This window comes from Aptenodytes patagonicus, chromosome 1 (assembly GCF_965638725.1).
Source record: "Aptenodytes patagonicus chromosome 1, bAptPat1.pri.cur, whole genome shotgun sequence".
Lineage (NCBI taxonomy): Eukaryota > Metazoa > Chordata > Aves > Sphenisciformes > Spheniscidae > Aptenodytes > Aptenodytes patagonicus.
The window spans coordinates 159365786-159382044 of NC_134949.1; the positions used below are offsets into that span (position 1 = coordinate 159365786).

The 16259-nt window shown below is 43.2% G+C and overlaps 1 protein-coding gene across 5 annotated transcripts in view; it reads right to left on the reverse strand.

The window, feature by feature from the left end:
- Positions 1–12646, reverse strand: part of MCF2L (MCF.2 cell line derived transforming sequence like) — a 177442-nt gene extending 164796 nt beyond the window's left edge. For 4 of the 5 annotated variants that reach the window (XM_076360712.1, XM_076360690.1, XM_076360677.1 and 1 more), the window contains exons 1-2: positions 12581–12646; positions 2731–2929 (exon numbers count right to left, since the gene is read on the reverse strand). In XM_076360712.1, the coding sequence (XP_076216827.1) occupies positions 2731–2908 (178 nt within the window). In that variant the 5' untranslated portion in view covers positions 2909–2929; positions 12581–12646. Of the gene's footprint in view, positions 1–2730; positions 2930–12580 lie in introns of those variants that run through there. The other variant, XM_076360681.1, reaches the window with a different exon arrangement.
- Between the last annotated feature and the right edge of the window lie 3613 nt (positions 12647–16259).

Here is a 16259-nt window from a genome sequence, read left to right on the forward strand (position 1 = left end):
AGCAACATATGGTTTAACTAAGAGCAGCAAGATGCTCTCAATCCTACAGTACTATTAATCTGCATGAGAGACTAAGACCCCTCACATTCACTTACAGAAGCCAAAAATAGAGAAGGGAAAAGACTCCAACAATATTGCTGGAGTTTGTTTTCCACAGCAGCATTTCTTTCTGCCTTTTCCCACCAGAAGACTATAAGGCTTAGTTTCACATAACAAGGCACTATGGCTTTCTTTACCAACCACAAAAATACTTGCTTCTTTTCCTGAAATAAGTACTCGAACAAGTATTAGAACTAGAGCAAAACAACTGCTCATCCCACAACGTACCCAACGTACAAACTGCCCATTTTAAATATTCACCATGTTATGCCGCTGTAGTTCTTTTCAGAGCAGACTCTTTTTAGCAGTCCCTTGGTAAAGTCAGAAAATATTAACATGCAGATTGCATCAATTAAGAGCAATAATTTGTTAAAAATCAAAGCCCAATAAAATGGCCACAAACACAATGATACATTCAATCCTCGGTACTAGCAACAGTATTAGTTATGACATAGAAAGAGCCTTCATACTGAATTTAGTTTTGAAGTTTAATAACTTTACCAGAAAATTGTCTGCAGCTGAGTTTCTCATACCTAGCTCTGGGAAAGCTCCTTTGCCTGTCTACATGCTGTGCTCTTCTTCTAGTTGAAAGAAAACAAACATACATTTTTTTGAAAACTACATCCCACTTTTTCCAGGCATAAAGAGTATTATCAGTTGCTTTTCAGTTTCGATTAATGGCTTGCAATTCAAGCCAGGCATGGATGTAATCCTCAATGAAAAATCTGCTACATCTCGGGCCAGGAAACTTAGTCCAGAACTTCTTTCACTAAACCTCGTATTCCTTTCACATGGACTTCAGTGACAGAAGGACAGCAGCCACAGGTAAAAGGTGAATTTAGCATAGCCAAGTATGTGCAGGTTATTATAGGCAGTCCCATGCCTATGAAGTATGTATATACACTCAGTTCCTGGTCCACCTTCACTGCATTCGCTCTGATCCATGCAGCTTACTAAGCTTCCTTTGTAGATCAACCAGTCAACCGTTGATTCACTGTTATATCAACAGAGAATACACACGTACCTTAGTCTGAACCTAACACAGCTCTCTTCTGAATTTCTGGAGAGGGAGAGCAGCAATTTGCCATTTTAAATCCTCCAGATGACACAAGACAGAACTACCTTTCCTCTGGCTTCATACTCCAGGCCTGCCTTCCCAGGACTTGTTTGTTTGTTCTTCCATCACGGAAGCAACGTACTAAAAGAGCTTCTTTAAATCTCCTAGTCTAGCTCAAAGCACTGAGGTGGAATCACGTACACCTACTTCACCTCCAGCAGTGGTTTGTTTCACTCGAGATTTCATTAAGAATAGGCTAGAGACTGCACAAGCTCTTTAAGTAGTCTGTCTGACAAACCCCACAATTAGGTCTAAATCTTCTCTGCAGAAATCAAGTTTGCATTTTCTTGTTCTTATTCTATTCGATATGGACAACAAGAAAATTAAAACAAGCAGATGTCCACCTTCCTCCATAATTTACAAAGATCTCCACTAGAAAGTCAGAATGTATGTGCTCTTCCTCCTGTTTTCTCTTGTAGTCTAGATACACCCTCCTTATTTCCTATGACAGAGAAGTCATAGTTTGTAAACCTCTGGACCAATCCTGACATCCTCCTCTGGAATTTCTGCAGGGGGTTTTTTGTTGCCTTCAAAAGAAATCTCGTACTCTGGCTGAGACCTCACTAGTACACAAATAAAATGATTACTCTAATAACTACTTCCTGTTAAGCCACGGCAGAAAATGAATCATTCTGTAGTAGCACCAACATCATCAGCTCATTCAGGCTGAAAGAATGAGCTTTTTTTCTTTTATTATGAAGGAGTCATATCCTGCCTTGTAATTGTATATTAAATGCAAAAATGCATTCTAGAGAATTTCACCTTTCCAGTTTTGGATCATCTTTCCAGCTTGGAGAGGTTTGCATGAATATGTGTAGATATTTTTTAATTACCTAGGAGGGTTTTTAAAAATTTATTTAACAAAATGAAATGGAGATGTGTTAATAAAGACCAGTTGCTGTCAGATGCAACTGCTAATCAAATCACAGAATTATAGTCCATCTGCACTAGTACCAAGGCAAAGGTCACATAGTTCATATATGAATGCAACAGCCTCCTGCATGGGTAAAGGTAAGATCAGATGGTACAGCAAAATACGTATTCTTAATCCCTGTAACTATAAACTAGCACTCACTACAGTTTTCTGCTTATGGACTATGGCAACAAAAGCAATGTGATAAGGTGCAGAGGTATTTTGTACTTGCTTCTCAGCAGTTTCTCTAGAGTATGACTTTAAAACTATAGGAAGGTAGGTCAGGTTTCTCTGGGATGACTATTTTTTGCTAATCAATTAATTTATGGAATTATTATAGTTTCTTAGAACAAGCATCAGTCCTCCCGAGTAAAGGTCTTCACTCTTCACTGGCTGCTACTAAACGTTTGGTTTGTGGTGACATCACGCTCCTCCAAGTGAATACTTAGCTATTCCTTTAATTGGGCTCCCTGCCCTAGTCTCATTGCTAGTGATGATACACCATTGCTAAAATTCTTAAAGCCATCGGTCCTCTTCTTAACACAGTTTGGCATAATTGGCACAGCTGGATAATTTTCAAAATATATTATATTTTTCTCACCTGCTGTGCTTTCTGGCACCTCCTGCTTATCTCGCACAAGCTGCATGATATCTGACACCACAACCTGATGGTTTGTATCTTCTTCTTTCTCTTCATTAGACTGGTTGGCTGTTGCAAAACAGTTGCAGCTTCCAGTTTCTTTGCATGGGATCAACCTCCAATACCAGTAGTCAGACATGAAAATGCTGTAAGTTGATTTCTGAAATTTAAAAACAAACAGAAAATAATTTTCTCCAACAAGTAAGAAAAAAACCTAGCTACTTGAAAGAAAAGGCTCAAATAATGTTAAGATTGACAGTTACATACAGATTATCATATCTTCGATTTTATTTAAAGAAAAAAATACACAGTTTATAATAGCCATCTATGGTATCATATGCAGTTCATAAAAGCCATCCATGGTATTGTACCCAAAATAAAAACTTCAGGAGTCCCCTGTAGTTTCTCAAAATGCTTATATCTTAGGTCAGGGAGCTAATCACAAAAAACCCCAAACAATATGCAAATATCAAATTACACATGATCTTAACAACTGCATAAAGGCAAAAAATATCAATATCACTGTATTTTCAGCAGAACAAGTCAATATTTATCTTAAAAGTATCCTCTGAAACCCAGTTTAACTAGGTGAAAGAACACCCCAGAACATGAACTGTCAAAAAGAGAAATAATGTAAGAATAAAAAAAAATACCAATAAAGAAGAATAAGATGTTATGATTCCCATGATATGGGGGGCTGAAATTACAGTTTGAAATTTTCATAAACAGATTAACTGAAGGAAACCTTGACACTGGAAACATGGCAGGAAGAAGAGATGCTTTGGTTTCTGACACAGCGCCCAGGTCCTTTGGGGCCGCCCTCTTCCTGAGCAGAAGAAAGGGGCAATGGTTCCCTTAACCTAGATAGAGCTAATTACCAGGCTTATTTGTGCTTACAGCTAAGAGAGCAAGCATGTTCTGAAACACCTGCAGGTTTCTCAATTTACATATACAAATGCCAGAGAACCACAGTGTTTTTACTCCTTTACATAAATAAAAATCACACCCTTCCTGAAATTACAACTAAATCACCATTAACTGTAAAAGATTTCTTCTACATAGGGAAGCAGGTTGAGATTTCCAAATACTTACAGTTGCTAACCAGTATTTGGGAATTCTGCAAAGTGCTAGCAAGGTATCATTTCTTCAGGAAATTACACCACATGTAGAAACAGGTTTGTTCCCGCTCTCTTCCAGAGGGCATGTGGGCAACAAAAAAAATGGCCCAAACCTCCAAGCACAAGGGACTTGAACAAGCTTTTCCAAGTCTATCTGGAAAACGCCAAGGCCAAGCAGGGGAGATGTAGATCTCTCCAGGTAAATTTAATGCTTTTTGGATAAGGAAGAGATGCACGGTCTCCATTTATCCTACAAGCATCACATTCAAGTGTTTCTAGCGTATCTGTTTCTAGCTGCTGATTAGCTTGAGTGAAAGCATCACTCCAGAACACGCATATTAACGGTGATACATGTAGAGGTCCTCTACATTACATTTAAAGGTGACAGTTTTACAGACCTGAAGAAGGTAAATGCCATAAAAAGAGCTTGCTTGATATAAAAGGGTTATCCATTTAAAAACAAACCAAAAAAACCCCCAGAACCAGCTCACATTATTTAGTACCAGATCTCCCAGGAATCACCTATGACAGATTAAGTACTTGCTCTGTCATTTATTACATTACTCCTTCAACAGAAGAGAGGATTTCCAGATAAAACATTCTTCAAATATTACTGCAAGGTGCATCTTCTTACCAGTTTAAAGATAGTAATTTTATTTTAGCCAACATACTGCCAGTTTCCTCAATTCTCCCTTTGGCTGCTCCCAGGCTTTTCAGGCTTTGCAACATTTGTCAGAGGACGGGTAATAGAGTTAAAAGCAAATCACTCAAGTTTTTCTATAGCTGCTAAACCCGACAGGTTCAGTGCATACATCCTCCTTGTCACACAGGTAGCAGCAAACAGTTACAGCTGTACTAAAGCATGTGCTGCTTGTAAATAACGTATGTAGTACATAGTACGTACTTTCAAGCTGCATCTGCCTCTGCAACCGTCTGGCACGCGCATGCAACGATGGGCACAAGCGTACACACACAGGTACCCAAGCAGCATGCGCACAGAGGTCTTAACGAAAGAAGCATTTCATAGCACTTCCATAATTTTTTTTTTAGTTCTGTGGGAGCTGGGGGATTTCTTTCTACTACCCTTAAACTTGAGACATTAAATAAATAGATCTTTTCTTCTTAAAGCCACTCAGTAAAGTTTAAAGTTTTCCTGTCCAGAATTTCTCATTTTTACCTCAAGAACTGAGGCAGACAGGGAAGTCTCCTCTGAAGGAGACAAAAATCCCAGAAACTTCCAGTAGGTTTTCCCCTGCTCCTGTGCAAGGTGAACTGAAAAGCAGCTGGATCTATGCTTCAGTAGTCAGCAAATTACTCTAGGAATAAACGTTTAATTTATTGCCTTTCCTTAAGGAATGGAAACTCCTGAAGATCACCAGAAATAATTATATCCAAACATGCAGTTAGAGACACACATTTATGACCTTAATCCTACTTTAACTAATTAGTTTTCTGACCCACTCATCATCTTTATTTTGATTTTAAGAGCATTAACGTTAACTTGGTTTTTAAGCCAACAGCTCAGGGACTCAGAGGGTAAAGAAGTTGGAGAAAAAATATGGGAGGGCTGAGACATAATCACTACGTATATTTTTCATACTTTCATGACGCGAGGCAGCTCACAGACATTCACAAAATTGACTTGACCGAGATTGACTATAAAAAGGAAAAAATCAAATAAAAAAGGAGGGGGGGGGGGGAACCTTATTCTTTGTCTTAAGAGCTAATGTAAAAATGTTCCAAATAGTCACAGCATCCTTGATGGATATATGTCCACTTGGATCACTGCATTGATACTGCAGCCACAGTTAGTTTTCCTTATTATTTTGAGACATCCAAAGATAAACTAATGCCCTCAACTAGCATAAAACTAGGCTGATGTACCAAGAAAACAAAACAAGAATGAAACTTCCATTCGACATTTGCAAGTCTAAACAACTGCTCCTGAATTTCATTTTTTTTAATGCTAAAATCAATACTGCTTGTTGGGGTTTGTTCAGTTTGGGACGGGGGGGAGGGGCAGGCATTGTTCTTTGTGGGTTTTTTTAAACCAGATTGCAGACATCAAAGTTGGTGAAATACCCAAGGAAAAGCAAGGGCATAATTTGGATCCATTTGTCAAGGCCTGAAGGCACTGGTAGACCTCACTGGCCCTGACCAGCCTCAGCTGGGACCTCTACCCACAGGCCCAAGAGCTGCATGTAAATTCAGTCTGAGGCCTTCAATCCCTGCGTAAGCTACGCCATTGTCATGCCTGTCTGCAGCCCTGTCCCCTGCGCAGGCCTATATCGCAGCCTGCTTTGAGTCCTGGCTCTGGATCCTTTTGCTTCTGACTGAACTCCCTAGAGGGACAAGGTTCATTGCTCACTGGGTCAGGGATGGCTGGTAGAACCTGTTACCAGTGCCCAGTTCTGTTGTTCAGCCCCTGCAAGCAGTGCCATGGTCGGTGAGTCTGTGCTGGGGCCACCCTCGGCTCCTGCCTCGGCCCCTCTTGTGCAGCAGCCCTGCTCTTGCTGCTCCCTGACACCATTTATTAAATTTATCAAAATATAACTCTAGTGGGAATACAGCAAAGCACACAGGAACATAGGGGACTTGGCAGAGTACATCTGACAAACGTGGTAGCTCCTTACCGCTGTATGAAAACAGGCACAGATGTTACAGCTTTGGCATGTGCTCTAGTTTGGGGAGGAGGGGAGGTCTCCAAGAACGCAGTAGGTACAACAGGTCACTGTGAATTCACAGTCCCTGTGTAAAAGCTCTGTCCTCCCCCTGTGATGATGATGATGAGGGAATGTCAGGTAGGGGTCACCATCCCCTATTTACAACAAACAATCGCCAGCTATTCTGGTATCAATGAGGTATGCTGCGTGCTCCGTCTGCAAGGTCTGACAGCACACTAAATGGATGAGATCTTAGCTTTGAAATTGTAATTACATATGGGGCCAATAATGCATTAATATGCAATACTAAGAAGTAATAAGTAATATTATTACGTAGCACTCCACACCACTTCTTAGTTAAGGTGCAAACGCTTACTGAACTATTGCTTATGAAATTCAGACAAAAGAGCAGTTTTTGAAAGCAAGAGTCCTACTTCAATCACTCTGCACACACACTTCACTGAATTTACTTCAGTTTCCCACCCAAAAGCCCCCTTTAATTCAAGAACAGCACTGCAAAGGAAGTAGTTAATAATTATCTTCAAATGTAACCAGATTACATAAGGCATCCAGTTATCCCAGAAACTTAAATCCATATTCTGCAACCACTTCACCACAGCGGTTAAACCTGACTCCTAGGGTCCCTGTTGCTCTGAGTCAATACACTATTACTAGATCTCTGTTGCTGCCACGCGGTGCAATTTCTTCAGCTATTTCCCAGGTTATACTAGGCATTATTTCTAGTCAGGTGCAACATAAGCATTTAAACATATCTCACTTCTAAGACCATTTGTGCGATATTTTCACATTATCCTGTGAATTAACTCACTTGGCATTTAATCGCTGCAGCGTTTTACCATGCTTTCATCGCTGCTCCATCTAGTCACTGGGAAAAAAATTTATTTACGTGGAGAAAACTGGTCCTAATTTAGCACCTACCAAGATTCCAAACCCTTATTTTCTGTAAACATGATGACACTGTATTCCAATGTTCTCAAAGAAAAAACTGTTCAGTATGTTATCCAGCCTGAACAAGCAGGCTTAAACGTAGTAATTCACCAAGCTCAGTACACCCGTAGACATAGAGATAGTGGAGTCCAGCTGATGAGGTAAGAGCTCATCCATGTACCTCGCAGGTCTCTGCAGGAGAATCGGATCAAACTGGACACCAATGTCTGTATAGTACTAATTAATGTTTCTTTATTTTAGAATGGATTAAAAGACACTGAATAGTATTTAAACCTCTCAATATTGTTCTGATGAGAATCTTATTTTAAGTGCATGTATCTGGGCTGCAGCATTCTTTCCAATTTTCATGCTTTGCAATACTGGCCAGTCATTCTTCCCATTGCACTACACACCAGGAAAGTGTAAAATACATAAGACGCACATACATCATAGTCCAGGTTCTTCCCACCTAAATTCAGACATTAAACTGAGAGGTCTAAGTTAAGAACCTACTTGACCCATGTGCCTTCAGCACTCACTGGAGTAAGAGAGATGCACATCTCCTGAGGCTCATCGGCCCCTCGCATTGACTCGAGAGAGTCCAAGGCAATTGTGGATGAACCTGAGTTCGTATGATGAAAAGTCCCACTTTTGTATACATTACCAATAGAGTGCCACAAAGAATGAGTTGTAATAAAAACAATAAAACATTTTAGGATTTTAGTAAAGCCTATTAAGCTACTCAAGTTCTGCCTATCGAGATACTGTATTTCTACTCTTGCCCCTCCCCGAGTCCTTTCACATTTTGTTCAGAAAGATGGGGGGGAAAAGCAGCAGCAACAAAGCCACAGACATTCTCATCTCTCTCTAGGGCATGTAGAATACCCTTACGTGTTTTAAATCAAAATCAATCTAAAGACTAAATTTTTTCTCATTTGGAGCTTTACTGTGATCAACACTTAACTTGAGTACCAAGTAGTCCTTCAAGATAAATGTTCTCATTTTTTATTTAAAAGTCTTCCACAAAGCATTAGAAACCATCAACAGACTATGTAGGAAATATTAATTTCAAAGAAACTGCAAGACTATTTAGCAAGAGCTAAACTGAGGCCTCTTCCAAGGAGGGAAAGAAAAAAAAAAAATCAAGTGTGCTTCGTAAGAGAAATGCTTTCTTATTTATTCAACTTTTCATCCTATAGGGAGCCACTACCCTTTTGAGGAACACTTACAAGTTTAAATGAAGTCCCTCAGCTGTCTTCCTTCTTCCTTTTGGGGCAGCCACACAAGAAAAGTTTATCTTTTGTTAATTAACCCAGAATCGTGCAACATATTTTAAGACATCTAACAAAAAGAATAAAAAGGTAAACACACACGCATCACAGAGGGTAGCTGAGTTCTCCCAAGACTTAGGTAACCTTCCCTACTGCCTGCCTACACCACCCTGCACATAGGCACAGCAATAGCTTCGAGTACACAGCCAAATTCTCTCTCCCCTTCCAGAGCTACAGGCCCAGTGCACACCAAGCTGCCCACAGACTGCCAGAGCAGAGCACGAGGGCATGGGAACAGCTTCTTGCAGGTATGAAATGAGGTACGGACAAAGTCATAAGTTCTTCCTCCTCCTTCACCAGCTACAAGCATCCTAACCTGAGCTGCATCTCAAGTCCTTCAGAAATCTGGATCTTAGACACACACTGTTTCTACTTTGGATCCACCACAGGAAAAAAACAGAGGCCCCTCAACTTTAATATCATATTGGATTTGTCAAGTGGCTTGCTGTCCGTTTTGTACAATGCCTAATGTACATGCCTAATGGTGGGTGGAAGATCTTCCCTATCTTCAGTGAATATAACCAAAGAAAATCAGAGTCTAAGGAGTGTTAATGTAAATGTGAGAAAAGCACCATATTATAGAATTCTAGTTGCCTAGAGATCATTATTAGCAAAAGCATAATTTCCTTAGTCTTTAAAACTCCCACCAAACCACCTACATCCTGAAAACTGAGCTTTTGGAATTAGGTATCTAAATTTCTTCTCCTGCCCCCACACACCAAAGTTTTCTTTCGCACTCATTTCTCCTTCCATCCATGAGAAATCAAATAATCATACTGGCCTGAACGTGGTGTCCTCTAAAATGGCATGGGGAGCAGTTTACATCTCTAAAGCTGTTCACAGTCTGTATCTCTTTCCACTCTGACCACGTTTCAGAGATTCTTCTCAAGACCCGAGAACGACAAGCTAGGTTTCATTTTTAAATTAAGCCTGAAACACAATAGAAGCTGAAAGTGCTACGCAGCATTGTGTGGAGAACGAGGTGGTTACATGCTTGATCCCCTATTTTAAGGGGCTTATCAGCCCGATAGGCTTATCCCCGACCCCAGATTTATCAATCTCCTCTTACTCAAATTGTTCTCATGATAAACCCAAACTCCCATCTCACCAATGCATTATTCTTGCACAAGACACTGCCACCAGCATGAAGACACTATGCAAATACCATTTGTTTAACTCAGAGGTACCCATGGCCAAGCACGCAGGAGTTAGGATTCTAACTCCTAGACTAATTCAGTTGAAAGAAGCAAAATATATGCTACCTTCTGAAGGTCAGTGAATACATGGCATGTTCTGTTTATTTTTGAATTTATTTATCGCAGAAACAAGCATTAGAATATTAGCAGTTTCTCTTGAAATCAGAACTTGGAATGTCAAAAACCTTTCTCTGGAGAAACCTCCTAGGACAGTGTCTTTGTTCAGTGACCATATAACAGGAGTACGTGCTTTCCTCAGCTTAGAGGACACAGGTCTCCAAGAGATCACTTGGGTCACTTCATCCCACCGACTTGCTGACAAACATATAATAGGTGTCCAGTTTCAAAGGGCTCACAGAACATCTACTCCACAAGTCCCTTCTCTTCCTCCTTCTCCCTCCCGACCCCAGCTTGTCACAGATCAAAAGCATTTTGCAGTAACCCATAAAAACCCCTCAAGACTCGTAGCTTCAGCGTTCAGCCAATAACACACACAGGGGGGAAAAAAGCACGGCTGAGGTTTCTTAAGGCTCAAGAAACCTTCCCTACCACCTGTCTACTGAGATGGAGAGCACTGCCAATGTCCTGTGCCTGCAGAACTTGTTGAACAGAAGCGCAAGGTAAAGGAGACCCTTTAGGAAAGAAGAGGTAAGTTCTCTTCTGATCTACTCGGGATTTAAACTTCTCTTAAGTAACCATGCTGAATACTTCCTAATGAAGTTGTTATAGATTTACCCAGCAGGGTAATTTTGTTAGAAATAGCAATTGACAACAACTTTCATCTTGAAAGGAGCACTGTATTAAAAGTTTCAAGTAGATGTACATTTTAAGATGATTAAACCTGGTATCTATTTTGAAGTTCCTGCAAAGCCTCAACAGTGCACACAGGTGGCTGCCTTCAAGACTGATTTTACAGACATCTTTGTCATTAAAAAAAGCCTTTCCACGCAACTTCTGTAATTACTTTTGTATAGTCCAGTCCTGAATCAGTGAAGCACATCACTTCCGGAAGCCATCTGAAACACAGGAATTTCAAAGTTCAACAGAAAAAAGTGATGTGGATGAGGCCCAGACCTCCTTACAGAAGGGATAAGGACAGAAAAGAGGGTTGTGTGGTAGCAGCCAGGCCCAAAACACAAGAAATGACATCCAACATCAACAAGCGCTAAAAGAGTGCTCGATCCTCTACCCTACGACTGTGCCTTTATTAGGCACGTGCTCTAGCACCTTCTTGAATTGGGGTCTAAATCAAATTTTTGCCTTTCCCTTCCTACCTACATGACAAGATGTGTACTTTTGTTTAGAATAGTATTCTTTATTTTTCAATACGCTAACCAAACTTGCACTGGGTAAGTACGTTTAATAAACAGAGACCCTGCTACTGAACATTATTTTGACTGTTCCACTCCCCAAACCAGAAAGGCTGTACGTGTACTAACAAAGTCCGAAAAGCATTTGAAGATTGTCATAAAGAGGCAAGCTATAGATCTTTTAGAAAATAAATTTGGTTTCTTTTTATTTGCTTCCTGAGCCTTTATTATTCATTCTCAGTCATTCTGAAATCACTAAATCAGACTGGCTTTAAAAATTAAATAAAGGGTTTGCAAGAGCAAATCCATTGCCAAGTCTATCAAGATAAAGTTTTACGTTCTTTTTTCAAGGTTTTCAGCTAAAAATATCTTTAAACGAATCTTTCTTTCTGGCTTTTGGATTGCACTAAACTCGTAAGTCTCCTTCCTTTTGTAGATACAAAAAGAAACAGAAGTAAAAAAAAAAAAACAACCAACAAATCTACAGACAACACAGCTGGCTAATTTATCTTGATAGTCCAGCCCCAGTAAAATACAAAGAGTAAATAAACACCACAAGCGGTAAAAACATCCTATTTTACAGTCCGTGTGATTAACCATTGCGGGTAACACCAGTCAACAAACCCCCACATCTCAAACATCTTCTTCATACCAGGGGACCGCTTTGTTTCTCTAATTCCGGGATGCTTAATTAATATACTACAACACCAACAGCACAAGCCCTACTCGGACCACCACAGCGCAGTGCAGGCTGCGGCGAGGCAGCCCCAGCCACCCCCTCCCCCCCCCCCCGGGAGGAGAGGGCATCCCGTAGCGCCCACCACATTTGTTTATTTATTCGTTCATTTTCAGGCAGGTTACCGTACTTGCCTTTGTTTCGCTTCCTCCCCTAGCCCGGACCTATCGCCACCGAAACTGAGGGGGAGCAAAAAAAGGAAGAGAAACCCCCCCTGACAAAACCCCCGGCGGCCGAGGGTGAAGTCCCACCGCCGGTGCGCGGTGAGGAAAGCCCAGCCGCCGGCGACACGGGGCGCGCCCCCACACGCTCGCCCCTCACCCGGCTGGCGCGGCCCGGCCCGCCCGGCTGCCCCCTGCCCGGGGGCTCTCCCACCCTCTGCCCGCGGGGGAGCGCTGCCCCCGGCAAGATGGTGGCGCTCCCCGGGGTGGCGCTCCCCGGGGGCGAGCGGAGGCCGGGCGGGATGTGCGGTGCTGCCCGCGGGCCACGAGGCGCCCGCCTCCACTCACCTCGGCGCCCTGCCCGGAGAACCAGGTGGCCGCTGCCGCCGGCGCTCAGCAGCTCACCCAGGCGAATGGGGCAGCGCCTCCCCCCGGGGCCGGCGGGATGGCTGGCAGCGCGGGGGAGGCAGCGCGGGGGAGGCGCCGCAGGGCCCCGCCTGCAGCCCGGGGAGGGAGGGGGGGGGAGGGCGGAGAGGGGCTGCCTTTTGTCAGGGCTCCGCTCCTCTCCCGGGCACCGGCACCCCCACCTCCTGCATGCTCCCGGGGCAGGCGGTCAGAGGCCCTTTGTGTGGCGGGGCGGGGAAAAGGAGCGAAGCGGAGCGGAGCGCTGCTCGCCGGCCCCGCTTCCCTCGAGCACCTGTAACGCCTCGCCCGGCCCGCCGCCAGCTGCCGGCCTCCGCCCGGGCGAAAACCCGGGCTGCCAAGGCGGGAACGCGGCGACCTGCGAGGGCTCCCGGCTCACCGGGCCCCTCGTTGGGGCCCTTGGCGGCCGTTGGGACACCGCTTGAGGTGGAGCCGGCGGCAACGCCTTACTTCGCGCCACACCTAGCCGGTCCGTTAACGGCTTTTTTAGCGGGGGGGGAGTTAACCCGAGGGCTGAATTGCGCTTGTCCTTCACGGCTACCGACAGGTGGGCGATGCCGCCATACAATGGGGCCGCGGGTACGGGTTTGGGGCGGGTGGGGAGGCGGCTGGGCGGGCTTTCCCGGCGCCCCTGTGAGGAGCGGTGCAGCGGCTGTTTCAACTACCCGGCGGCAAAACGCTGGTGAGGCACCGCCGCCTGGCAGCGATGAGCCCGGCTTGCAAAGAGCAGGTGTTCACCAGGTAGGACGAAGTGTCGTAGTTAGGGTCTTCACATGCCTTTTTCTAGGTAAAGCGGTTATTTCCAGGAAAAGCAGTTACAACCTGTAAGAGCATTGCCTCATCTTTTGGGAAACTACAGCAACTGAAAGTAATGAAAGCACAGAGGTAGGATCTGGCTGAGCCACGCAAAAGTTTTGCAGCCTCGATTCCGACATTTCCTGGTATGTCAGCGTTTGGCTCCTGGCGTTTTATTTTACTTTTGTCAGAATGTGTATATGAAGATAACAGCACTTTTCGTGTTTACATCTTGATCGGACAATTGAGCTGGAGGTGAATTAGTTTTCCCATTATTAAAAAAACCCCAAATAACAAACCAACCAACAACACGTATTTGCTTTCTTATTTGGGTATCTCCAAACAGTAAAAACTTTGCCTATAAGCAAAATAGTGCACTGCATGTGCTTTCGTGTGCTGGATGTATAAACACGTGGAAAGCGGGTGCTGCAGAGAAGGTGTGCGCTTCAGGGGAAGCACCCAAGATGTGTGCGTAACTCTGACCACACAGACTTTTCCAGTCCCTTCTCTCAGGCGGTCAGCAGTCTTTCAAGCTACTCTTTACATCCCTGCTGCAACAGTGGTGGTTTACATTCATGATAATTGAACCGCAGATTTCGGGAACTAAGTTTTTCTGGAAGAGTATTCCAGGACTGAGGACAAAGGGGGGTTACCATGTATTTCTTTCACTTTATCTTTCTTGAGTGAGAGGCATCTGATTTTCAGAAAAGCATCAGGTGACAGAGATACGCTGTGTACACTTGCCTTCTTAATAACCTGAAATGCGCTTTCTAAAGCCCAGTGACCCAAGGCAGCATCATGAAATGGCTTACAGAAACGAGGTTTCAGTATCTAGCGGCTTCTTACAGCAGCTTAACCCAAAATGCGGGTCAAACAGAACCTGAGATGTGAGTAGGTAATCAACTCACCTTAGCAGCAGCCATGCTCTGTTTTCCATGAGATACCCTGTGCTGCAGTGTGCCGTGGGAAAGAGTGACCCTGCAACACTTCACTGCAAAACAGGGGACTCTGCAGAGAGAAAGTGCAGATTCAGATAAATCACTATTTTGTGTTTTTCAGTAGTTCACAAGAATGTTTTCAGTGTTGGTTGTCCAGGGAAAAGGGCCAATTAATGATGACATGAAAGAGCAGAGAGGATGCCTTAATTTGGAGATACTGTCAAAAATAGCTTTGAAAGAAGAATCTGTGAAGCACAAGGGAGACATCGATAAAACATACAATTTAGATTTCAGTTCTGTTTTGTGTTGCAGGCACTTTTTGATCTTTATCCCTATTAGCTACCCCTATAGCAGTAAACTAAACAGGGCTAGGGTTCAGGCTTAAACTGTGGCACGTGGTCATCCTCCGTACTGTTTCCTTGGTTGTGGCGTCCCCAGCGTGGTTCTGTCCTAGCAAACTAGCAGTCTCTGAAGCAATTCCCAGCAGAGCTCATGGGTCAGTGTGGGCCAGGGGCCATTCCCAGCAGACCGTCTGCATGCAGCTGACCTATTTCGGGAGATAAGAGAGTTTAGTTGTGCATATGCAAGCCATGTTGTGCCAGCTGGTTCCCGTGCCAAAGGACAGTTCCCGACCTGCTTTATTTGCTAGTAGAAACGTGAGGGGTTTGACCTTTGCGATCCCCACTGTGTTCTGCGTCAAACCAGAACTTTAGGCACTGACTGGTTTCAAGCGATGAGAAGTCAGACAAAAAGATCTGAGCATTTTTTGATAGAACATTTTTTGACTGAGCAGGATTTCTTCAGAAATCTTTGCTCAAGAGAAGATACAGTTGCGTTGGCTAGTAGTATCAGAATTTATGAAAGAAATGTATCTCATTATGTATAGCCTTTCTTTTGTTTCCTCACAAATGTTATTTCTTCTGCATTAAATAAAATATATTCATGACTGTAACATTGTCTTTGATAAGAATGCTATATTCCATGGAAAATACTCTCTTTTTTCTAGCTATGCCAAGAAGCTGGGGTGAATTTCAGCAGGGAAGCAGTCAAGTTTCAAGCAAATGTCAAGAACAGATGGCATTTAGGAGTTCCGAAGAAATTAATAAAGAAAGTAAGTAAGTAAGTCACTAGAGCAAATGTGTGCTTTCACATTACAACAGCTGAAGGTAAAGGTGGGTTGGAATGAGGTTGAGGTGTCTTGAGATATCCATCCTAAATAGGAGTGGGGTGGGATTCCTAAGAATTGTAGACCAACAAAGTATTGTGGCTCTGGCAAAAATTGTACCACTGAGCACCTCCTTCAAATGCACGTACATTGTATTTCTGGCACTCTGTCAGTGTGAAAGTGCTGTAAATAAATATGAGGGTGGTTTTGCTGATTTTTTTTTTTTAAAAAAAACCAAAACTTTTCAGCTCAAGCAAAAGCTAGGATGAGAAAGCCCAGGAGGATCTAACAAATGCTGAGGTGCTGGACATGCTCATCTATTGCACGGACATTGCAGACTATGAATGGACAAACTCTGCAAGGTGTTTGAGACTTGCTGGCGTAGCTGTGCTTTGGGGGTCAGGTTGGGAAGACAGGCGACTATTTTCGGTGAAGGACCTTTAGTTCAGGAGTTAACTTCTCCCGATCTAGTGCCCCGTGCCTGTTGCCAAATTTATCCAGAAGAACACTCTAGAATACATGTTTACTTTAAATTGTGAGGAGTAAGAAGAGGTGTACAAATGTATCTAAATAGGGAATTGTTATTGTGTGCCCTGTGCGGTCTGGTGTGATTCTACATGCACGTATTTCAAGTGAGAACAGAACTAACTACGGCACTATGGGAAGAAGTTCTCTTAGCATGAGCTGTTTCTGCCAGTTATGAAGT